Source organism: Epinephelus moara, chromosome 2 (assembly GCF_006386435.1).
Source record: "Epinephelus moara isolate mb chromosome 2, YSFRI_EMoa_1.0, whole genome shotgun sequence".
Taxonomy (NCBI): Eukaryota; Metazoa; Chordata; class Actinopteri; order Perciformes; family Serranidae; genus Epinephelus; species Epinephelus moara.
Window position 1 is genome coordinate 10,320,935 of NC_065507.1, and position 25,065 is coordinate 10,345,999.

Consider the following 25,065-nt stretch of genomic DNA (forward strand, 5'->3'; position numbering starts at 1 on the left):
AGCCCACACACACATTCTTCTAATACAACTAAGGTAATGGGAATACTACAGACTGTCCACATTTGATGACACACTTTCCATTTTTCACCACCAACAGTAGCATATATGGTAATGTGCTTCCTGTACTGCTTAGCACTTGGCTCCAAAGAAGTGGATTGTTTTTTTTCCTCTTGCATCTTTTGTAAAAAAACAACCATTTTTATGTTTTATACATTGGTGGAAAAAGAGTGCTGCAGGGTGCGTAGGAGACACTTGTGCTGTGATGTGTTCATGTGCTTCAAGACTTGACATTTGGCAGATGAGCAGCAGCCATTGTAATAAAAGAGGTAACAGAATTCACATTATTCTTGTCATGACAGCCGTGTGTGCTTGCGCAATTTTATGGCTCTCATTTTCTGAAAAACGCAGCTCGTGAATCCACTGATGCTTGGCAGCCAAGCCTTAGGTTTTTTTTGAATGTACACGTCTTACATGGGTACATGAACACATCGCACTGCCATGCAGACACAGAGCAGCCTCCTTGATTTTGTCCTGTGTTTCTTTTCATTTTTTAAACTTTGGAAGTACAGCGTAACTCAACACAAGGGTGTGTTGAGAGGGAACATGTGAGTTTGTTAGCTTCTTGCTTTTCAAAAGCTGTGGGATTACCACAGCATGTAAACTCACACACAGATTAGCTTCATCTAAGCAATGAGAGCAGCCAGAACTCTTTTCAACTCAAATATAGTAAACAGGATAAAGCATGCAAAAGCACCAGCATGAACTTTGAATGTAAATGATGCATTCCTGAAGAAGCGGAAATAATGAGGTCATCACTCTGTAACCAGCAGACCTGTCTCTCAACAGACTGACTTATCAAACACAGGTGCATTAATAATTTAAATAATGGCTGCTTTCAATTTAGGTGTGTCAGTTTCTGAGTATTGTGGATGCTGGCTTCCTGGCACACCAACATGGAAAAGGAGCATCACTCATGTTGTTAATTACACTCTTGTTTAATCCATGTTGATACATCAGAACGTCCTTGCAGGTGTAACCGCTGCCGCTTCTCATGTAGCACGTCATTATGGCTTATGACCTCCATCCCAGCATCCACCTGCAGACTAAGTCTCCCTGCGGGGAATGCTTTTATCGTAACTCCCTGTCTGCTGTGTTTACCTAAACAAATCCAGGCAGTGACAAGGTCAGAGCATATATAATATGTCAACTTTAATTTCTCAACTTTTTTATTGTACTCAACATGTTGCTGTCCATTTGTTTTGGATCAGAGATGTGTTTTATATCAAAAGAAAAAGAAAGATTCATAAGAAAGTACAGTAATGTGAGAGAACACAACAGGAGCTCAGTTAGAGAGCAAAGTAATGTCAAGGTCTTGTGCATGTGTCTTGTTTGTTGCTTTTTAGTGGTTGCCCTTATGCTTTGAGGTGCAAGGCTTTCTGTAAATGCTCCCATGTCCTGTCCTGTTCATTGGTTGTTCACTTGATCCAAAAAAAAAATCATGGAAATTGGGAGAATGGGACATATACACAAACAAGAGATATGGACATATACACACACTTTTTTTTTTTTTTTTTGCCACATTCCCTTTTATAACTCATGACCCGGTTGTCATTGTACCAGACACAAGTGTTTGTGAGGTAGTTGGTCACAGCTATTGTGAATTTACACTTGTTTCTTTCTTTAGACAAGTGAGATCTGGTTAGGAACAACCAACGCTTTCTCATTCCAACTATTCAAATATGGCTACTTTTTCAGTGGACTTTCACGTCTAAATATGATGTACGAGGGATCCTCCTACATCTGTTCTTACATGCTTTGTTATTTCAGAAAACACCTCCGCTTTCACAGGAAATGTACAGTTTCTGCTTGTTACATGCATACAGTCTTTTAACAAAAAACCTCACAACATAGGTAAAACATGTGCAATTGGTTGGGTTTAGGCAACAAAAGCATCATGGTTTGGCTCAACATTCACACAGAAAGTGAGTAACAGGCTCCCACATAAAAGTCCAAGACTTTTTGACCCATCTACCTCCACTCCCCTCCCATTTACCCGACAAGAACTCTCCAGCTTTCTGTACTGCGTTACTGCTGGTGGCGTTACAAAGTGATGCCGCCTGACAGCGTATCATACCGCCGTGAAAGGTGCCTTTTTGTGCCAATGCCTGATGTCGAAATCACTGACAAAAGGGGGGATTTGAGAGATACAAAATGAAAATAAAAGAGTCTCAACATTCCTAGTTCATCAAATACTCGTGCCATAATTGCAGAAGCTATTATTGGCTCTAGGTGGCGCACATTAACGTTTCCAGCTCCAAACTACCACTGCGCTATTTTCCTTGCCAGTGGGTAGAACATGTCATACTGGAACCAGAGAACCTGACTTGGGAGATTTAAACTGTGACCAAGGCCATTTTGTTATTGCTTTGCATCAATAACAGTGTGTTTGTGTTGTATATAACTAAATAACTAACAAAAAGGAAAAAAAAAAATTGGTCACAGATTATCAGCAGTTAGAGTTTATCTTTATTTTTTTTTCTACCTCAACATTATTGGTGTCAAAACAAATTAGTTCCCTATTAATCTTGCATGACGGCATAGAGCAAGCATTATTTTCTATATAAATAATTTACAAGAAAGGAAACGGGAAACAAAGCAGCCATAAACCTGCTATCTTCAGAGACCCTTCAATAATGAAAACAAGGTTTGTTGTCGGCAACAGTGACGCACATGACTGGGCCTCTGGCTCAGCAGAACAAGTACCAGAGATTATACAATAAACTGCAGCATCATCATGTTTTATTAAAAAAATATATAAAGCCACTTCATTTAATAGAACAACATCTCAAAAGCCACCAAACAATTAGTTAAATTGGTGGTTTTGTGAAAGGGCTCTACAGCAAAGACTAGATATTAAATATATACATATACAGTAGGGTGCATTATCATCTTGAGTCGAGGCATCCCTCGGCTATTTGTAGACAACTGTGATAACAGAGAATACAGCTTGGTTGCTGCTTAAGTGTCCACAAATGAATAACACATTTTCCATCTAGGGAACTGCCTTACCACTTTTGAAATGTTTAAACAATGTGCATTCACTGATGGCATTTTGTTTTTAATTAAAAAGACTGGGCCACTGGGCAGCAAACTGCAAATATGAATAAATTGTAGCTTTCCATTATTTGTTATTCTTGTATTTATACTTGTTTTTTGAGATTATACTTACATATATGTGTTAAATAAAAGGAAGTGGAAGTGATAAATGGCAGATTTAAGGAAATTAGTAATAAAATAAAACGTTCAGATGGATATAAATTTATTGCTGTGTGGAAAAAATAGACATGTGGCACTACAGCACATGAAAATGTAAACTATGTGATTTGGTACAGTAGTCCTGCAATATTTTCTCTGTTGCAAATTACATGCACAGCACAATATGTGCATGACCGAGCCCTTGGAAAAGTGAACATGCTTTTTTTGCACATAAATTGTGTTTAATGATACAGATTATAAATATGACATATATTAAAACATTATGGATATGAACTTTAATTAGATACCTTAATAGTATTGTGACATTTTGCAAATGTTCTGCGTTCGTTAACAGAAAATGTAACTCAGTATACTGTACATTTAATCTATTTTATATATTTTCATAAGTGCAATTAAGCTGTGTCCCCAAGTAGGAGGGCAGATTGTTCTTTATCAACTCATCAACTTGTTTTACTTTTTAATCCCGAACGTTGTGGGAGTGCCTGAGAAACAAATGTTGTTGATTTCCAGAGCCTGACTCACAATTATGCTTAAAACCACAGGCTGGATATCAACAGAGAAAACAAGTGATGGCCAGCCATTAAAATGAAGCCATTTCACCGCCCACTCATCTGTCACTTCCAAACTCTGTGGCAGCATCCAAATCATGATGCGGCAAATATTCTGTTTAATAATGAGTTGTTGTTGTTGTTGTTGTTGTTGTTGTTTTTTTTTTAAAAAAAAGCCTTCCCAATTCCTGGACATCATCAGATGCTGATTTTAATCTTTCTTAGTTCGGTTGAGTTTATGAGATAATTACTTGCATGATCTGAGCCATAAATGTTTATTATCCAATAAAAAAAAATTAATAAAAAAAAAAGAAGGAAAGAGTAAACAATGTTTGTACTGTATTTCTGCCCTGGCACTACCTCTGAAATTTTAAAATCTAAATATACTTTACTTTTGGATCAGATTTAAAGCAGACCACAGCAATGGCCATCCATTAATTGACACATAACAACAGTGACAGCAGATTCATGACTTTGAAAATAACAAGTTTCTTATTTCACTTCAGCATTCAAATTTATAGTGAAATATAACAGTTTGGGGTCTTGTATTTGTTGTTAGCACTATCCCTACTTCTCAGTGTGTCAGGTGCAATACTGTATTATACAAGTATAGTTAAAGATGGCAGAAAAATTTGAACACAACTGTTATGATGGCAAAAGCTTAGAAAAGGGTTAAAACAACTGTAATTGAGCTGTCCTTTAACTCCCCGGCTTACGCTCTATTACCTGCTTAACAAGTCTCATTAAGGTTAACAGGGCAAGAAAGTGGGGGGAGGGGAAGATTGGTCCATTGCCTAGCGGTGAAGGACGATGACAACATAGCCCCTGCATGATGCCATAGTCTCAGCCGGTGAAGCGAAAGGTGATTTAATGCCTGAGTCAAGTATCCAGCAGCGTGAGCAGGAAGCATGATGACTACTGGTGCTTTAGAGGAAAAATAAATTAAAAAAATAAAGAAATAAAAAATGAAATACAGCAGAAATGTTCAGATGCATGCAAAGCCATGCCTGATCGCATTAGAGAGCTTGGGGGTTTGTCCGACTTTTTAAAAAGACAATTGTGTGCACAAGACTAAACGCTCTTAATCAACCTGTGTTTCATTTACTGATGCAAAGTATGGTGATAACCAGTAAAGTAAATTGGTAGCATGTATAATACATTGTATTTAAAATGAGTGGATTGTAATCCATCTTTGAACAAAAGCCAGTAAACAATGCAGCTTGGGCATATAAACAATACTTGATTTAGCCAGTACCCCACAGAAAACACATGAGAACAGCATATTAACAGCTAGCTGTGGTCCATCATGCTGTAAAGGTTCCTGTATCCACCTCATTATAATTATGAATGACAAGCAGTTTGATGTTCTATACAAGGCTTTTCTAAAAATGACAAAACACTAGCTTTGAATATCATAAATTGAGTGTTTTTGAAAATGCCTTTGTGTGACACATGGACATCACAATCTGCTGTTATCTCATTTTGATTGCTGAGTTGAAGATGCTGCATTTTCCTCTGCAGCTTTGAATACAGCCTCATGCCGGGAAACAAGAGCTTTGTGGAACTTTACAGAAACACCTGGTGATGTCTGCCTCCTTAATGTAACTAGCCTGGAGCGCTTTTCAGGACTGCTTGGCCTTTACCCAAAACACAGACCAGCAGTGTGGGTAGCTACACTTCATTCATTTTGAAATAAACAATATCAGAGACGTCACCTTGAAGTAGCAACAGTGGAAATGCAGGCTGCAGTGACTACAGAGAAACATTTGTAGGGCGGCTGTGGTGTGATCAGCTTTCAGTGCGTCAGCTGAAGTTACAAATACTTTAAAATGTGTGTAAATTCAAACTGCAGTTGTAGAGGTAATGAAAGAAACATTGCCACCTTCCTCAAAAACATTTTTCAGCTGATATGAAATCATTGAAATAATAAAATCCACATTAAAAGTTGTACTAACTCTGAAGTGAAATGCATTAATATTATTTATGTCTCACTTAGCGAGTGTATGATCTGTTAGTATGTTAGTCTCTCTTTCTTTCCATCCATTACAATATTATCTTTTGCAATCTGCCCCACTTACAGGTACTCACTCCTGCCCCTCCTTTTAAGCAATTCATCTTTCCATGTGAGCCTCTTCTCTCTTTCCATCCACTTATCCATCTTCCCATCCCTCCCACTCAGCTCCCTTCCTGTGTCCAACATTTCATCAATCTCTGTCTCTCCCTATCCATCCACCCATCACCCATCTGTCCTGCCATTCCACCTCGATCTGTCTCTTTACCCCGTCCCTTCATCATCCCCCCCAACGCTTCATACCTGTGGCCTCCACCATGCCCTCGAGGATAACCACGATCTCAAACTCTTCCTTCTCCATCTGTGCCAGTGTCATCTCCCAGAAAGGGCTCTTCTCATTGATCTCATGAGAGATGATAAGCGGCGACACCAGGAACAGCCGGTCGTCTCCTGTGTCAAAGCCGATGTTGATGTCAGTCTGGTTGAGCGGGATGAACTCCCCCTCCTTGGTCTGCTGCGAGCGGATCAGCTTTGCCCTGATCGATGCCTCCACGATGTGAGAGTTCCTCAGGTCCCCCACCCGAAACATCAGGCACATCTTGTTGTCTCGCACCGATATGACAGCATTGTGCGAGAACATGAGAGTCTCGGCGCGGTTCTTTGGCTGTGAGATCTTGACAAACATGCAGCCCACCATCATGGCGTTAACAATGGAACCCAAGATGGCCTGCACCAAAAGCAGTATGATACCCTCAGGGCATTTCTCTGTGATTACGCGATAACCGTACCCAATGGTGGTCTCTGTTTCAATTGAGAAGAGGAAGGCTGACACAAAACTGTTGAGGTTCTCCACACAGGGGGTCCAGCCCTCCTCATCGGCATGCAGCAGATCCCCACGGATGAGCGCTATCAGCCACCACAGAAAGCCAAAGAAAAGCCAGTTGACTACATAGACCAAGGTGAAAATAAAGAGACTAAGACGCCAGCGTAGGTCCACCAGCGTAGTGAACAAGTCACTGAGGTATCGGTAGGTCTCTTGCACGTTTCCGTGATGAACGTTGCACTTGCCATCCTTCTGCACGTACCGCTGACGTGGCTTCTTCGCTGGGTCAGATATCAAGTGGGTTCGCTCTGTTGAGATCTGAGCCTCCCGTAAGTGTTTAGGAAGCTTCTTCACCTAGAGGGAGAATAAACAGAGACAGAGAGGCAAAATGAGGGGAATAAGGAGAGTGAGAGAAACATGCAAGCAAAGACAGAAAGAAAGAGGGAGGAAGAACAGCAATTTAAGCTTTTCTCCACATGGGTGTATTTTACAGTAGCCACTTTGATTTCTTTTCATTAATATTTTCTCTAAAGCTGTATTGAGTTTGTACTGGAGGATGTAGGTGTTAACCTTTTTAATGAGATTTTCTTTCAGCCTCGCCAAAAAACCACACTGCTCTGTGCTGCTGGCGGGGAGGCAAATAAAATTACGAGCCGTTATAAAGTCACTGCTCTGTGCTGCTCCACAGTGACATTGTAGGTGTCACTGTATGCACACATATACAGGGAGAAAGAGAGAGTAAGGACACAACAAGAACACAAGGACGCCCAGGTCTTTGTCTATGTTGGCTCGGCTCCAACGAGGCGATCTGGCTCCACAGCTGTGCCCTGCCTCCCTCCCTGTCCCTTGTGTTCCCTCCCCTCACACCCTATGGGACATTGGCAGGCCTGGATAGGAACAGATCCTCCAATCCTTCCCCAACAGACCCTTATGGCATCCTCAAAAAGAGCGGCATATGCCTGGGCACACATAGTGCACTTATCTAGAAACTGGCTTTCATGCACACACATGCAGGATCTAATACTGTAGAATATTTAGGGTTATTGAAAAACAATGACTGCAACACAGCCCAGCACTCTAGTCCTGCAGAGGGCAGTTGCTTGTCCCTCTTTTTGGTACACAGAAAGACACAAATACAGGAGGACAAAGTTGCAAAGCACCTTTCAAACAGACCAAGGACATTTTTGGCAGCACACTGACACTTTCCAATCCAAGTTGTTAATGGAAATATGTTGTGCTGAGGCAAGAAAACAGTTCTCGTGCCCTCTGCATTTCTTGCTGCTGAGAGGACACCTGGGATCCATCTCTCTGTAGAGTCATGCTCACATCACCAGGAAAAAAAAAAAAAAAAGTTACGTCCTATTGTTGTTACACCGTCTGCTCTTCTGCTCTATCATCAAGACGATCACTCTCACAGTTGAACCGGGGAAGGACATAATCTAAGGCACTACAATATCCTTGCAGTGCCTTCGATTGCAGAGACCCGGATAATAAAATCTGTCAGACAGCTTATTCAGGAGGCTTTTCTTGGAGATGCCAGGTGCTGTTTCACTGCTGTCCTGTGTACACACTCGGTCAAGCCTGCATGTGCAGTATTGAGTTTTCACATATTGATTTGAAGTGATCCCAGTTTAAGGAACATTTTGACAAAGAAGAATTGAAAGACGATGCTTATTGACCGGCATTGCAATTAGTAGCCTGATGACGATGCATTCACCAAATGTCAATGGGCTTCCTTATTACTAACTACGCTCAGAGACATTAGATCAAATATAGATTTGGAACACCGTTTCAGTCCACCGTTTCTTTTAAGAGTGAAACTTTCCACTGAAATGATCGGTTAATGTACACAGTTGTTTTTTTAAGTTGTGTTTAATCACTACTTCACAGCTTTTAAAGGAAAGACAGCTAAAATAGGCCCATTTATTTTGGGGGCTAATTGAGTGATAGATGAAGCTGTCACCGCCAGTGCCACCCAATCTTTGGCCTTTGTAGTCAATATGGTCTGTGGGGGTGATGGTCGATAAACAAATTAATTATTTCTCTCTGTGTGGCAGTGGTAAGTGGTGGGTGTTTTCTCTCATTGAGCCTTTCTGGCTGCGCCTGGGTAGGCAGCGTAAGTTCCAATCAGCTGGGGAATCAGGACAGATACCCAGTGCAACTACACCATCCGTTATTGGGAGTGACTAGGGTGTCTTTTCTTGTCCCTCTATCTCCGCTGGCAAGTAAACTGAGCTATATATTTATGTGAACTAAAGAAAAAGGTTTGAATTGTGGGCCTTGATCTATAATCTGTACTGCTTACCCAATCTATAAAGTATGTGTGGAGCATATCTCCTGTATATCAAACAGCCTTTTTATCCTCCTTGGTACCCCATTCTTGAAAGCAATCAGTCTGGTTTTCATTCTCACACACATTGCTCTGTCCCCACCAATCAGTCTATATCTTTTCCATCTCGTCTTCATCCTCTGCTCTCTCTACTATAGCCGCCATCACCATGCCGCCTCTTTCTCTCACATCATCTCTCTCATGTGTCATGCTTTCTCGCCCCACTGTGGAAACACCTTCATGATCACTACAGAGTTTGACTGGAAGTAGCTGTGCATTTTACCTGTGCAGGTGTGACTCCTATCTCCATGTTGTGGTCCATGAGGACTCGAGAGTCTCCTGCCATCCTCAGCTGAAGCGCAACACCTGTAAGACACGAGAAAGTACAATAGTCAATTGAATTTAGGCTCTAAAACACACGTTCTGAAACTATTTTAGGCATTTTGTTGTCATTTGCAGCAGCACACTGAGCATCAATTCACTCGTCATTTTTTAAAATGAACATTTCAACACAGAATAAAGGTCAAAGCTACAGAGCACTTACACAAGCTTTATCCATTAGTGCTTTCAACCTTTCAACCCTAAGCTATATAAATTACACATATATTACGTCTCACTAACAATGTTGTGTTGATGTATAGGGTAACCCCCGGGCACATTCATTTCTGCCTGTCATTGAAATGGCTCCAATTTATCAATATGTCAATATTTGCCGGTCAGTGTGATTACAGCCCACAGAAACCCAGGAGAACCGTTTGAACTATGAGCTATAAAAGGTAAAATCCTCCATAGAGTCAAATGTTTGCATTTCTATTTACGTTATGAATGTTATGCAGTTATGTTTTTTTGGTCTTAGTGTTGTATTATGTGCCCTGTGTGTGCTAAATGTACCCATCCCACTGTTGCACAACCATTTACCCCACTGGGGACAAATAAAGTTATTGATTGATTGATGCTATTGGTTGTAATATTTTGTCTGCACAGTCTACATGAAGGTTTTTATTATACAGATATAATATATACTGCACAGGGAAGCTGTTGTCATTGCTATGGCATCTCAGTTGTAAACTACTTTTGGACAATTTTAACGAGAATCATGTAGAATCAAGCGCAAGATTCTCAAGCCTCTGCTCAGTGAGAAATTATAGTGTTGAGACCATACTTTCGTAATAAAATGCCACTTTTACACTCACATATTACCACAAAATCAACGTAAAAAAAAAAAAAAAATCATGAGCTTTTGAATGCTAATCATATGCAAGACTGCGCAGTCTGAAGATAAATGGTAGCTCAGGCAACAACACTGCTCTCTTACATTTATAATGTGATGGACTGTCAAAAGATTTGATTATATACCATATTCACAGTGTATTCTATTTTCATCCATCAAAAGGAACCATTGCCAGGTGTCATCAACCCAACTTTAATGCTTTTACTATCAGTGAAATTGTGTTCAGTTCAACTCTCCCACCACAGCAATGGTGGTGTTACTAGAGAACGTTCCACATAAATCAGCCTGCCTCAATTGCATTTTTTATCAACATAATAAAACAATATCCTCCGCCAGCCTAGCAGCATGACAACAATCTCTCAGTCAGCCGATTGGTCTCTCCACTTTTGTCCAGATTGGAATATCTCGACAACTATTACATGAATTGATATGAGATATCCTACAGGTGTTCGTAGTCCCCTGAAGATGACTCTGGTGATCATATGACTCTTCCTCTAGCACCATCATTATGTTGACATTTTGTGGACCAGACTGGAACACCTATTGCACTGAATCTATTGTATGAATTGCCATTAAATTTGTTACACTCATGCTCCGTAGATCGTCATTTGTATAATTTCGAGTTCCATTATTAGGTCAAAATTTTCCGTTTGTCTAACACTTTGATTCAGACCCTCAAAACGAATAGCAATCCTATGAGCCTGAGCTGTACTTTGTGTTGAGTTAGCAACACAGATGGTGAACATGCTAAGCATTGTACCTGTTTAACATCAACATGCTAGCATTGCCATATAGAATGCTAATGTAAGCAATTAGCTCAAAGCACCACCATGCTTAAGCACAGCCTCACAGAACTGATATCATGACTAGACTGGTCTCACACTATATTTATTTTGCCTTCCCAACAGTACACACAGTTGCAATACAATATCTGCTTGTAGCAACTGAAGGATGTTTTTCATGGGTAATGTTTAAGCATTTACAGTGAGACAGTTTCTGCCTAAAGCTGTCCGCAAATGGGACTGATAACTTTGTTACAAACAAAAAAGTAGCACTTCCAGGAAGCTAAATAAATCAGTTATAGCCAATTGTGTTTTGGGAGACAGGGCGGACGTATTCTTGAACACAGCACCTTCACAAACATAATGACTATTTGCAGCTTACCCTGTAAAAATACACCCATACTGAGTAAAATATTAACAAATAAATGTTAAAATGTTTCATACTTGAAGTTCAACTCATTCAACATGAGGGGAAAAAAGTCATTTTAAAAGCCAGAAGAACTGGATCCATCTGGCAGTCCCTCATCAAGTGAAGTACATGATTACAATGCAGCCTGGTCTCTTTCCCAGAGCTTCCAAATATGCTACTTGGGCAGTGTCCTCGAGGTCACTATGAGGACGCCAGAAGCACCCTTTAGCATCTGTATGAGACACACTAGGCTTTCACCCAACTCCAATATAAACCCATACATGTCAATATTAGATGCTCAAAGCAATGGACAAAAGTCTGTGTTCAACAAGCACAGGACTTTGACCAGGAGCACGGTGTTTGTGTCCTGTGTGAAACTAAAAGTCACCACTGAGGTTTTTTTGCCAGTTTTAGTCACATGAGTTGACTGATGTGACTAACCACGTTTTTTTCATAATCATAACCAAGTAGTGTTGCTGCCTAAACCTAATCAATGACCCTCTCTGAGTCACATGACTCATGTGACTTGCTGCCAACTCCTTCTGCATCAAGAAACAACGCTAAAGGCTTCAACCAGTGTCTTTATAGTGATGCCGGGCGCGTCTGCCCAGGCATCAAATTATGCAGAGTAGGGATGAGGTCACGTTGAACCATGAGAGGAAAAACGAAACAAACAAACCAAGCACTGTGTATGCCCCCAGTAGACAGGCATAATAAGACAGCATAATAAATGTGCAGCATTTTCACTGCTGGAAGACCCAAGTAAAGGATTAGCTGCTAACATCACATGGGAGATGACCCAGTGTCCACTGTCGGCTAATTTGCCTGTACAATGAAGCAGGCTCAGCTGCAGTGTTTTAAACGGTGTCATTTTCCCAAAGAGCACGCTTGTCATTGCCAACATCGCCAGTTGCTTCAACTAAATGTGCCCACATGTAGACACAGATGTACACACACACACACACACAACTCTCTATATACAGAGACAATGCTTTCACGCTGCTCCACCATGGCCACACCACCGTTAAAGATCAGAGGCAGCGATTGTTTCTTAATCAGCTGGATACAGAGAAATAAATACTTACTGTCACAGAAAATCCAGTCGCTTCTTATACTTTACATTTAATCTAATATAAAATGAGTGTACATAGTATCTTTGTGGTTGTTTTTAGCTCCACCAGAGCGACTAGGTGATGTGCTGACAGTCTACACTATGTGTGATGTGATTTTAAAGAGTATTTCTCTGCTCCTGGGCTGTATGCCGAAACAGGTATTTTTAAACATCTGTTATGTGAGGTCCAAAGTGACGGGAGAAGTAGAAAAGGAACACTTTCAATGTCTCCTGAATGATGTGGGATTTAATAACAGCCACTGCTGTAGTTATAGAGGGGAGTGGGGGTGTGAGTGTGTGGGGGGAACCTCAGATAATGCCCTAATTTTAGCAGCAATCTTACAACACCTTTGGAGCTCCACAAGAGGCAATTAACTTATAGAGCCCCTGGGTGTTGTTTGAAAATCAACTACTTTTAATTTGCTAAAAGAACAAGGGATATACAGGGGCCTTGTAACCAACCAAGCCAAAGAACATGGGTAAATTACTTTTGCCACTGGTTCCTGACCTTAACAACATGTGACATTTCTTTGTCATCTGTCTTTGATGTTACTCTATTTGATCACTGACAAGTGAGGAGAGGGAATGCAAAGGCGAGAGCGGAGAAGTGAGAGGACCACGTCACAAATCAGATCCACACAGGAATGAAGTGTTGACATTGATGGTCCAAAGCAAAGGGCAGAGTGACGTGACAGGCATCTGAGCAGGGGAAAGACAGACAGACGGACAGCAGAGGCGCGGGACACACACACACACAAAGCCTCAGAAAAACCTTGCTGAATACATTAAAGGGGTTGCAAGGTCTCGCTTTCGGACTCATTTTAGGTTCTCTCATGAATTAAACATGGCTCCCTGGAGATTTGTGAACTCCAGACCTGTGTGTATTTTCAGCAGGGCTGTGATTGCGGTGTCTGTTCGCAGCAGCCGACTCAACAAGCCCAAATGAGAGGTGTTCGAACATGGATACCAGGCGGGGTGTTTTATCTTAGCGCTTTAAGAGGGTAACAAGCATTTATCTTGTTACTGGGAGAGTGACAGGATGCTTAGGCTGAATTGTGTTTGGGTCCTGATAACAAGAGCACTCATCTGTTGTGCTTAAAGCCAAGGGGTACTAGTAAACCAGGGAACTTGCTTCCTAAGGGATATCCACATGACATATATTTTCCTTATTTGCTGACGCTGCATGCCATAAACAATAATCTGCACAGAGCACAGCAAAATGTGGCTCTTTTCCTTCTAACCTGTGGAAAGCTCTATAATTTTCCCCAAGGGCATGTGTTGTACTGAACAGAACTAGCTTCATGATTTAATTCTCTACATTTTCAGAACTTCCGAAACTTGTAGTGTCAGCTCTGCGTTGAGTCCGGAAAGGTAAGGACTGGCTTGGAGCTGAGCCAAGAGAGGGTTTTTATCAATATTAATCACTGCTCCAATAAAGCCCCTGCAATGGATTAATTACCCAAATTCTAATTCTGACTTGATCAACATAATTGTAAACAGTTTTATTCTGTGAATTACCTTTTATACCCATTATAAAGAGGTTATCAATTTAGCTTTTCTAGCCTGTGGAAGAACACTGTTTCCTGTTTGAAAATTGCACAGACGTGCTTGTTTTTGCAAACGCTGAGAATGCTGCTTTCTATCTTTAAATTGTTAACTTTTCAGGAAAAACAGATATCAGCAGAATTATATATATATATATATATATATATATATATATATATATATGTATTAGTAACCCTTCTATGTACTGTCACCTGACAGTAGTGCTTATGTTTTCCCTGCTCCTCTTTTACGTTGTAACCCTGCCGCTGAGCATGACAGGGTTACAAATGGCAGTGAGATGTTGCAAACTCAGCAGTATGCCTTCGTTTACAATACAAATTTAACTATTGGTGGGCACTCATCCATACATTTTGAGGTCATAGCTTGCAGTTTTCTGTCGGTTCATCAAATACAGTGCTGACACGGGAGAGACAGAGAAAAATAGGCAAAAAAGAACGAAAAGGGGAGAGTACAAGAGGAAGGAAAAAAGGAAGACAAAGGTTGCAGCAGAACTGAGCTTTTAAAGTATTGAAACAGCGGCTATAATTACCAGATCACTGCATCTGATTGATATCTACACTGGTACAGTTGTTCGAGCTTATCTGCTGTCTCTGTTCCTTGGCCATGGATGTGCTAGAACTTTCTATTTCCTTGATTCCCTACCCTCCCTCACTCTTACCCTTGAGTGAAAGCAAAGAGTCATGGTTACCGGGCCTGTCATGATTATGTCCCAGGCTAAGATTGGCCCATAAAATAACATGGCCTCATCCCTATCTTTGCTCACTTATGACACTTTGAGGTCGGGCGGGTCAAATGACTAAAAACGTCCCCAGCTAGTTTGGCTCCAGGCCCAGCAAACACACACATGCGTGCACACACACATACACACACACTTCATACCATCCCTCCCTCCCATTTTCCCATTATGCCCGATAGTGAGCTGAGTGTATCCAGTTGTGTCCTTCTCATGGATGACCTTCTCTGGAGTGACACTGCTGCACCGAGACATTCGACTCACACTGGAGAAACAATTTCCCTAATGATATGTCCAACTCTTTCTCTCTCTCTCTCTCTTACACACACACACACACACACTCACACATCTCTCTCTCTTACTGTCCCTCTTTTAATCCCGCTCTTACAGTAGATTTTTCACACACGCTTAGAAAAAAAAGTGCAGTTGTTCGAGACAAGAATAGCTGTTTCGTTGCTGCATGTTTCAGAACTGCCTCTCCACTTTTTTTTTTTTTTAAGTGATAGCCAATATTTCAAAATGCTGCTGAGTGGAGCTTGGATGGGATTAAAACCCAACACCTACCAGAGCCAAATAACACCCTCTTCAACCACACTGGCCTGCAGAGTGAGAGATGTGATGGAAAGAGACTGAAGGAGAGAGACATGAGGTGTGTGAGGTGGGGTGGCTGGGCATGCTCCCCAACACCCCGTTTCGTCTTATCAGGCGTTTGTGTCAGGCCTTTGATATGATTTACTGCCTTAGATCCCAGATCCCCTGTGCCACTGCTCTGTCCCAGAAGGGAATGGTGGCTGAGCAAAAGAACAAACCGGAATGAGAGGGAAGTGTGGAGGTGAGTGTAATAATCTCTTTAATATGTGGTTTTACAATAATATAACAAACTAATCTGTTAATTGTTTATAAATCAAACCCACTTATACAAATCCTCTGCATCAAACTTGATCTCACTCTCCTGCACGCGGTCCATTAATCCTCTGCTTTACTTCACTGAAGAGGATAGGGGAGCAGGGGACAGGATGGGAGGCCGTGAGCAGAGTGGGGCGGGGCTGCAGAGCAAGGTAGTGCATGGCAAATGCTAGAGGAGCCAAAGGTCAAATGGTCTTGATTGGAATTCCTGACATGCTTCACTGTGTCCCCGTGCTTGTCCCTTTGAGGAGCCTCCTTCTCTATAGTCATCACATACCAAGTCAGAATGAAATGAGATTACAACCCTACATGCATGGTAAAAATCCGCAGACCAGCCTGTTTGGAAAAGCAGCTGAGTAACACACTCTGTGCTCAGTGCATTTTAAGACAAGTTGAGCTTTAGTCATGAGCTTAAACCTCCCTTGCTGACAGTGGATGACATGGTGTGAATAGATGTGGAGATGTTACAAGCTGGTGTTGGAAAAGTGCACAGCAAAAAACAAAACAAAAAAAAAAAGATCTTTAATAAAGATGAATGTCAAATAATAATAAGGATATTAAAAATCCAAGCTGTCACTTAACAGACCCTATTAACCATACAGTATTTCTGTCTTCTATCTGTGTTAATGAGCTGCAGATTTACAGCGATGTGCTTCCCCTGGGTGACGGATGCTCATGGATGCTTATGTAAAACCTGTCAAAAAAAGAACCTCCAGAGGTAGTGGAGACCTGAACGTGTTTGCGTCCTTCAGCTGATACTGCAGTGATAAACAACATCACTCTTTCTCATATGCTCAAATGGGAGTGTATGCATATAATGAATGTCCTCTATTTGCATCGCACGTGCTGCTAAATTGTCCTTGCACCATATGAATCACTCTGCACAATGCATTTAGCTGAGCTGCCAGTGTGTCTGCATTAATGTAACTAAATCATATTTACGGGCATTTGTTATACTGGCCAATTAAAGAGACTGTTGTTGTTGTGTTTTTTTTCATCATATAATAAAAAATACAATTCCCAAGTCAGCCTGCATGTATTATGTGTGATATTAACAAGTGTATACACTAAAGGAATCCTGTAACACAATAAGCATATACCCTAATGGGACTTAGGTAAACTGGCCTGACCTGAATGCTTATCAGCTGGACAGGAGACACATCTCTGCCATTGTCTGCCATGCGTAACAAAGGAGTCCTCATGAATAGTACGAGCGATCCACCTTTATTAAAATTACTCCAGATAAAGGCCGGTTTAGCCCTACTGGCTAAGCCAGGAGCAGGAGACACTATAAAACTTCCATTTCACTCCACATAACATCACTGCTGACTGATAAGAGCACAAGCCATTTTTAAGACTCTTGAGAGCCAGTTAACCTGGACATGTATACTGGGATGTATTTTCACAGCTGTCAGAAATGTTATCTGTGATGTAATACAATGAACAGTCTCTCTGATAACCACGTGGGTTTTGCTACAGAGATTATTATTCCCTCCAAATTACCTGAAAGGTATAAACATTGCTGCAGATGAGCACACTCACAGATGCTAAGAGCAAGGTGACCTGACAAAACCAGTTTTATTCCGCTGTTGATGATTATACAGATAAAGAGGGCAGCTGCATTCAGGGGCGCACAGTCAGGAGAGGCAAACCAAGCAAACGTTTGGGGCAGGGGTGATTGCTCTGAGACAACAAGGGAGGCTGAACTTCCCCTAAAATTTTATAGACGAAATATGCACTATTGAATTCACATTAAAATAAGAATTTACATGACTATGATGTTCAAACATCAGCTGTTAATCACCAGTTTTCAAACGCAACCTTGTCAGCATGGTGGACGCGGAGCCTCCAAGCATTCCTATGAGACAGCGCTGAGCAGGTTTTTTTTCATGCAGCAAAGTGAGACGGTCTTGGATAAATGCGACAAAATCGTCACTACCAGGGAGGCTCAGCTTCCCTGGGGCCTAATGGAGCGGTAGGCAGGAGGGGACGCTCGGTGTATGCATGGTGATTGGAGGAATTGTCTAAAAGGCTGGACCCCTTTGTGATTGACAGCACTTTGGAAATACACACTGAGCTCAGTCCCATGTGGATATTTGCAAGTGGAGTCTTCTGACAGAGTGCCGTCCGAAGTTCCTTATTTCCATAGCTCATTTTCAACATCTGAAAATCTGTGATGTGTGTTTTGCTGTGGTTCTATGGCATGAGTGTGGTTGAAAAATGGCTTCAATTAAATGTTCCTTTCATAAGTTACTGCCTCGCTACAATATGACAAATTTTATGATGTAAACTTAAACTGAGCCTCCCCTGTTTGAAAGACCAGGAGCCGCCACTGGTTTGGGGACCCCCAGAAATTTTGATTAAGCGTCCCCGATTGCCACTAATATTAGCAAATTTTGCAGTGACAACTATTAACCCTCTTAAACTTCCCATAATGGCACTATACAGTGCACCACTGCTGCCCCATAAAAGCTTAAGTGGGATCCCTTCTAGCCTCTGTATGATAACTAAATAGGGTACCATTAATTAGAGCAGTCAGTCACCTGTAACTGTCATACCTAAGGTGTAACCGTCATCTTAATGAAACGTTTTTGGTCACCAGAAACGAGAAAGGCACAAGAAGAGAAGGAAATATGGCACATGGGGATGTTGGGAGGGTCTCGATGGGCTTCTTTGCCCAGGTCCCCCAGAGTCTGAGATCACCACTGGCAGCATCAAACCCTCAAGAGCCTGCAAGCTGTATTTTTTGCCTTTGTCTCCTATCAAAGACAAGGCACTGTAGAGGGGTGTGCATGTGAATACACTTTCATGTCCATTTGTGTTAGGACAGGAGGTGATCTCTGAAACAGTCACCTCTTTGCCAAACAGAAGGTGAAGGTTTGTTTGCAGCAGCAGCTCCATGTACTGTATCAACTTTATGTGTGACAGGATTGTAGGAGAAATACACACATTGTAAAGTTGTTGCCGAAACGGTAAGTGGGACACACCGTAAATGTGACACATACGCATCACAGGTGACACTTTGAAATACAGCAGACATCGAGGCTTGAATTTGCATTGGTTACAGATTTATGAGGGCGTAAACAAAATCATTTTACTTGGGGTACGACAAGATTGTGCAGGAAATTTTATGCTGTTTTATGCAAGTACCAAGAGATTGGATTGTATTCATATACAGGTCACAAAGTGCAGCGCTATGGCTTTTAAATTATACACAAAGTTATTTTTCAAGTGTACAAACTCGAACTGAAGGAGCATATATACAACTAATTCAGCAGTGTTGCATAAATAAGGCATCTTCATGTACTATCAACAGCCCTGCAAAAAAAAAATAATACTGTATTTTTATGCAGTACTCTGACATGCACACACATTTTCCAGGGCACTAAATACAAAAAAAAAAAAAAAAAAAAAAAAAAATCTTCACGCCTGGCTAAGCTCTTGACACAAATGCGCTGCTGCGGTATTAGAGAGTGTGGATCTGCTTGAAGAACATAGTTTTCCCTACATCCCCCAGAGACGCACAGTCTTGACTAAATAAACAGATCCAATTAATTATTCACAGTGTCTTCTCATCTGAGAGTCTCCTAAGATCCTGCGGAGCATTACATCTGCCCTTTGCCCTCTTTTGTCCACTTGTTAGTGAGATCAAGACAGGGATAATAACCCAGCAGGATGGGAGCAAGGTACATAACGCTGAGTTGCGGTGACAATGAGAGCACCAAGGCCATCTATCAAAAACCATTACACCTAAAACCAGCTCTCCAATTCCTGCTGTTGAATCAGCGCTTATCTGTTTACTTAACGTAAGATCCCCTGCTAATAAGTCTTTTATCTGCCAGGATTGATGACTAACAAGATTGATTTTTTTTTTTTTAAATCATCACAGAGTCTTGGATAAATCCTAATAAATATACGCTTGCTATTGAGTCATCACACCCAGAATATTTATTTTTCCATCACCCAAAACTGACAGGTTGAGGGGGCGGCCTTGCAGCGACACACAGAATTGATTTTAGTTGTTCTCCAGTCTCACTTGGCTGTTTCTCCACCTTTGAGAGTCTTAGTACTACAAAAATAAATTGCTCGTTTTATGTGTTTTAATCTACAGTCCCCCCGAAGTTACTTCTGGTTTTATTCAGGAATTTTCAGACCTTTTATGAGTCATCATGTTACAATATGACAGAGTTCTTAGTCTTTGTGCTTTTAATATCCATGGTCGTTGGCCCTCCTCTTCCTTATTTGCTTTGAATTTAATCAATCTGTTCTTTTAAAGGTCTAATGTGTGGGGTTGGGGATAGAGTGCTGAAAATGGAGTATAACTGAATGAATTTTCTTAAGTGTATAATGACCTGGACATAAGAATCGTCATGGTTTTGCTTCCTTAGAATGAGTCGGATGATCAGGTCCTCATCCATGGAGTCCGACATGTTTTAACGTCATGTATCAACAGTAGCCCAGAGCGGATAAAGTGAGCACTGGCTCAAGATAGGGCCATTCGTGTTTTTGCATTTTAGTGTTTTCGCTTTGCCACCGTTGGTAGCAGCCCCTCTGTGATGAGCCGAATATCATTCAAAAACCACAGATTTTTAATGTGAAACTTCTTTATTCAGTGTTTGTACTGTTTTAAATCACCAGATCCGTTTGTTTCGGAGAGGAGACCTCTCTCTCTCAACCTTAACGTCTGGATGAATGATTGAATTACCAGAGAAAAATGGTGAGCACACATGAGCAGGTGCTGGGCTAGTGGCCCATCTGCGATTAGCCAAACAGTGTTGGAGAAACACAGATTTTTAACATTAAACTGCTTTAGTCAGTGTTTTTACTGGTTTTAATCACCTGGTCTGTTTGTTTTGGAGAGGAAGAGACGTCTACAGATAATTAAGCTCCTGTTAAAAACCTCCTGGGCAATGAAAACTGAAGGAATCCTAACTGAGAGTTGATACTTAGCACATTGGAGAAGTTGCAGCTGGTTTCAGTCAGCAATTTTTACTAATAGATGCCACTAAATCTTACAGCCAACTCCTTTAATCTTACCCAATATGTTAGCCATCCCAGCCACTTCAAAGGACACACTTGACCTTGTGCTCTCCTATGGTTTCTGTGTGGAAGATGAAAATTTGGTTGACTTTGCAATCTTAATCATGAGGCAGTGCTCCTCCAGGTCCCACTCCTCTCTCCTGACCCCCTCCTCCCCACACTGACTCACTCCCACTCCCCTAAATACACTCTGTTCCTTGTTTCTGTCAAGCTTTTACCGCCTCAAACACATTTTTAAACCAATTAATACCAGAGCCTTGCTGCAGAGGGGCTTGTCAGAGTTTTTAATAACTCTTGCATGAAGTTTTTAGATTCTGTAGCTCAGGTGAGATTAAAAAAAAAAAAAAAAGTTAAATTCTCCAACTCTGCCATCATTGAATGAAGACATAAGGGATATAAAAAGACAATTCAGAAAAGCAGAGCAGAAATTAAAAATCTGATGATCAATTATCAGCAGATGTTTTTTTTTAATTTTCAACAACTGATTACTAAACAGGGTCATGTTTCCGAGTCCTATTAAACACCATCAACTCTGTTATTGCTCCCCCGCTTAGCCAGAGGAATCCTCCCCAGAGATCTGAAGCATTTCTTAATTACTAAAATGACAAAAATGGAGATTCAGCAGCACATGAACATGGATATCAGAAAGCTTGACACTGATTTCTGCCCACCCTCAACATTAACCCACTTCTGAGAAATCTCTCTGTCAACTCTGGAACGCCCTGTTCCACTTTCTTAAGCACTCACCTGCCCTTCAGACTGCATTTTCACCTTTTTTTTAAAAAAGCTTTCGGGCAATTGGTTTGGATATTTTAACCATTATTAACTGCTCTCTGTCTACTGGTGTTTTCCCCTACAAATTTTAACATGTCACTGTTTACCCCTCTCACAGAAGCCTTCTCTTGACCCATCTGTAAGCTAAAAACTCTAGGACAAGTTATCTCCCATCAACTGGTTTCTTATACTAACAACCATCTTTTTCTGCACTGAGATGGCTCTGGTCAAGCTCTCTAATGACTTGCTGCTTGCCGCCCACACAGGCCTGCAGCTCCATTTAAATCCTCCTTGACCTCAGCTCAGCCTTTGACACAGTGGACTACAATGTCTCACTGTAATTAATCACATTAAAACTATTGTTGGCATCAGTGATGTGGCTCTAGATTTGTTCATCTCCTGACAATCAAACAAACCCTCAGTCCAGACTTGTCAATTACCAATGCTTAGTCAGTTGCTCAATGATGAGGCTCTAGGCACCCCTCAAGCACCAGTTTTGGATGCACAGGGATGGCATGTCAATCTTTGCTTGTTACAAGCATAGTTCATTTTCTATTCTATTCTGGCTCCCCTCCTTCTTTTTTTTTTACCATAGACATGTAACCCCTGGGGCAAATCATGCACTGAGATAGTATAGACTTTCATTACTATGCAGATGATATGCAACTGTATGTTGCTTTCAAGCCTGGCACTCAAGATATTTCTTGTTTTATGTCCTGCCTCACTGAAATTAAGAAGTGAATGTCCAATCTGCAATTGAATGACTTTAAATCAGAGATAGTAATAAAAACGCCCCCATCCACCGCACTAGCAGCATTAACAATCTCACCACCAGTCCGAGTGCCTTGTTTATCATATTAAAAAAGAAAGAAAAAAAAAAGTAGTGCAGCCCTGCTTTGTCCAACTGAGACATTTAACTAAGATCAGGTCATACCTTTCCTCTGCAGATTTAGAAAAGGTCATCCATTCTTTTATCTCCCCCAGACTTCACTACGGCACTGCACTGTATTCTGACATCAGCAGGTGAAACATCTAAAGACTACAGCTTATACTAAACACTGCTGCCAGTATTTAAACTCGTACTCAGAGAAGTGACTACATCACACAGATCCTTGCTAACCTTCACTAGTTATCTGTGATATATCAAATTGTTTTTTCGGATTTTACTGCTTGATTTCAAAGCGTTGAATGGTCAAACCGCTGCCTGTATCTGTGATCAGCTATCTCCCTATGAGCACCCAGCAAGGCTTAAGTAATGGTTCCAAAATCTTGACATATAGAGGTGACCAGGCCTTTGCTGTCCGGGCCCTTCAGAAACTCCCTGCCTGATGATCTCAGGTAGACAAACTTAAATCTCTTCTTCAAACTCACTTTTATTGTTAGACCTTTTAACTGATGGTATTTATTGTAACTGTTTGATGATGAAACTTTGTTTTGAAAAGCATTATATAAATGAAGTTATTATTATTCCTATTTTATTACATTGTACCAGCTTAAGCTTTCCCCAACACTCTTTAAGTAACTAATTACGGGTCAACCAGCTATGAGCAGGGTCGTGGTAGCTGCATGGTAGCTGCAAAGCCAGTAGACTGGCCTTTCCCTTTTGCTCCAATGGGTTTAAGACAAGAATGTATCATATAAAAAGAAAAAAAAATGATGAGAGCAGAGATGGCTTGTACCTATTATTACTCCACGGTGTGCTGGAGAACAGATATTAAAAAATGATGATTGGGTCCACTCGCTGCCTTGATGCTGAATTGACGTTCCCTGATGAGACCATACCAGGAAGGACAAGAGCTTTGGGGGAGCTGCGCTTGACTAATGTGGCTGCTAAGCCCACTGCATTGTCATCAAAGTTTTACAGCAACAACTCTCGAGATGCAGATCCTGCAGAGTGCAGTGAACTGGAGCTACTGTACAGTACAGGAGAAAATAGTGGTGTACATCAGACATTAAAGCAAGCAGACCCAATCCTCAGCCCGGAGAGAGTGTTTCAAGGGAATCAATATAAATGATTTTCTCTCAATGCTTTTGGTGTAGCCTACAATATTCATGAAAACACTGCCAACAGCTATTGCTACATCACATCAGTACCTTTATCTTCCGCTTTCATTGATGGTATATAAGCATGTAAGCACTGCAATGTGTTGTGTTGGTGGTACAATACCCCCTCCTCCACACACTCACACACACACACACACACACACGCACTTACAGTAACACACATATAGATGCACATTGACTCCTGCTGCTGCTGCGCTTGTAAAACTCCTGCATTGCACTGAGAGAACTACAACACGGCACACGAGTATGCACAAACATCAGGAGTGTTGACAGGCATTTCTCTGCTTGCGTCAGAGAGATCCATTGCCTTTTTGAATACCCTGCCCCCGCCATGAGGGCAAGTAGATGCATGGCGATCATTATGTATCTCTGCACTGACATACGATAAAGGTGGTGAGATGTGATGACAAAGCGTGTAGGTGATGCTGAGGAGGGTAATCCAGCCACTTTTCCCATCATTACTTTCCTTTCCCTGCTCTCCTGCTCTCACAGTGTCTTGCATTGTCTCACATCTTCTCGTGCTATCCTTCCTTGTCTCCCTGTTTCCAGCTATGTGATCGCTCATAGTTTTCCTTCAAGTAATGCAGACTTTTTATTTGGCAAGCCACTCCAGATGGGATTTGTGGCTGTGCAATGAAACACATAATGCAATCACAGCATGCGATGCCATCCACAGACAAATTGAGAGGAGGCAGCTTGGACGCGGAGCCACGGTCGTACCATGCATCAGCGGCTTTAAAAACCTCCCATTTCCTCTTTTGCCTTCCCCTGTCTGTCTCGTCCTCTGCTTTTTCTCCATCAGCGGTGCACGAGGCTTACCTTCAGGTCTCTGCAGGAGTTGCTGGCAGGCTCCCTTCGAGGCATTTCACAGCTGCTCTTCTCCCCAGGACTGCGCACTCCTTTCCTGGCTTTGTTCAATCAACAACAGCCCTCCTGCCTCTCTTCTGCCACCCAGCTCCTTCTGCTCTTCACCGCTCTCTATCTACTCCTGTGTGAGAGGGGGGTCTGTCTGTGCATGTGTATGTGTGTGTGTGTGTGCGAGTGTGTGTGTATCTGAGGGAAAGAGGGGGAGAGGAAGAGAGAGAGGCAGAGTCGAAGTGGGTGAGAGAAGAGATGCAAAGGATGTAAATATGCGTGTGCGCTCTCTTCAGTGCTCCTCGCTTTTCACTTCCACACATAGATTGAACCTCTTGTCTCTCAGGATTTGTCCTTTATAAGAGTGTTTGTTTATGCCTATTTGCACAGAGCATCAGCATCTGTGTGTGTGCGTGTGTGTATGCGTATGTGTGTGTGTGTGTGTGTCTGTGTGTGTGTGAATACATCCACCACATGGCTCCCTTATCACTGCTGCAAAGGCAATGATACGTGTGGACAAAATTCGTGCGGAAAAGTCCAGCATACAGTGAGGCAGGAAAACAGGGATGAGTGTGTGTGTGCTGGGTGTGCAGACAAGGAAAGAGTA

At 41.6% G+C, this 25,065-nt stretch overlaps 1 protein-coding gene across 1 annotated transcript in view; it reads right to left on the bottom strand.

The window, feature by feature from the left end:
- The window catches only part of kcnj5 (potassium inwardly rectifying channel subfamily J member 5), a 30,426-nt gene extending 5,660 nt beyond the window's left edge, over window positions 1-24,766 (bottom strand). Inside the window, exons 1-3 of the mRNA XM_050073827.1 lie at window positions 24,423-24,766; window positions 9,271-9,353; window positions 6,139-7,012 (exon numbers count right to left, since the gene is read on the bottom strand). Coding sequence (XP_049929784.1) covers window positions 6,139-7,012; window positions 9,271-9,333 — 937 coding nt within the window. The 5' untranslated portion in view covers window positions 9,334-9,353; window positions 24,423-24,766. The remainder of the gene's footprint in view (window positions 1-6,138; window positions 7,013-9,270; window positions 9,354-24,422) is intronic.
- Between the last annotated feature and the right edge of the window lie 299 nt (window positions 24,767-25,065).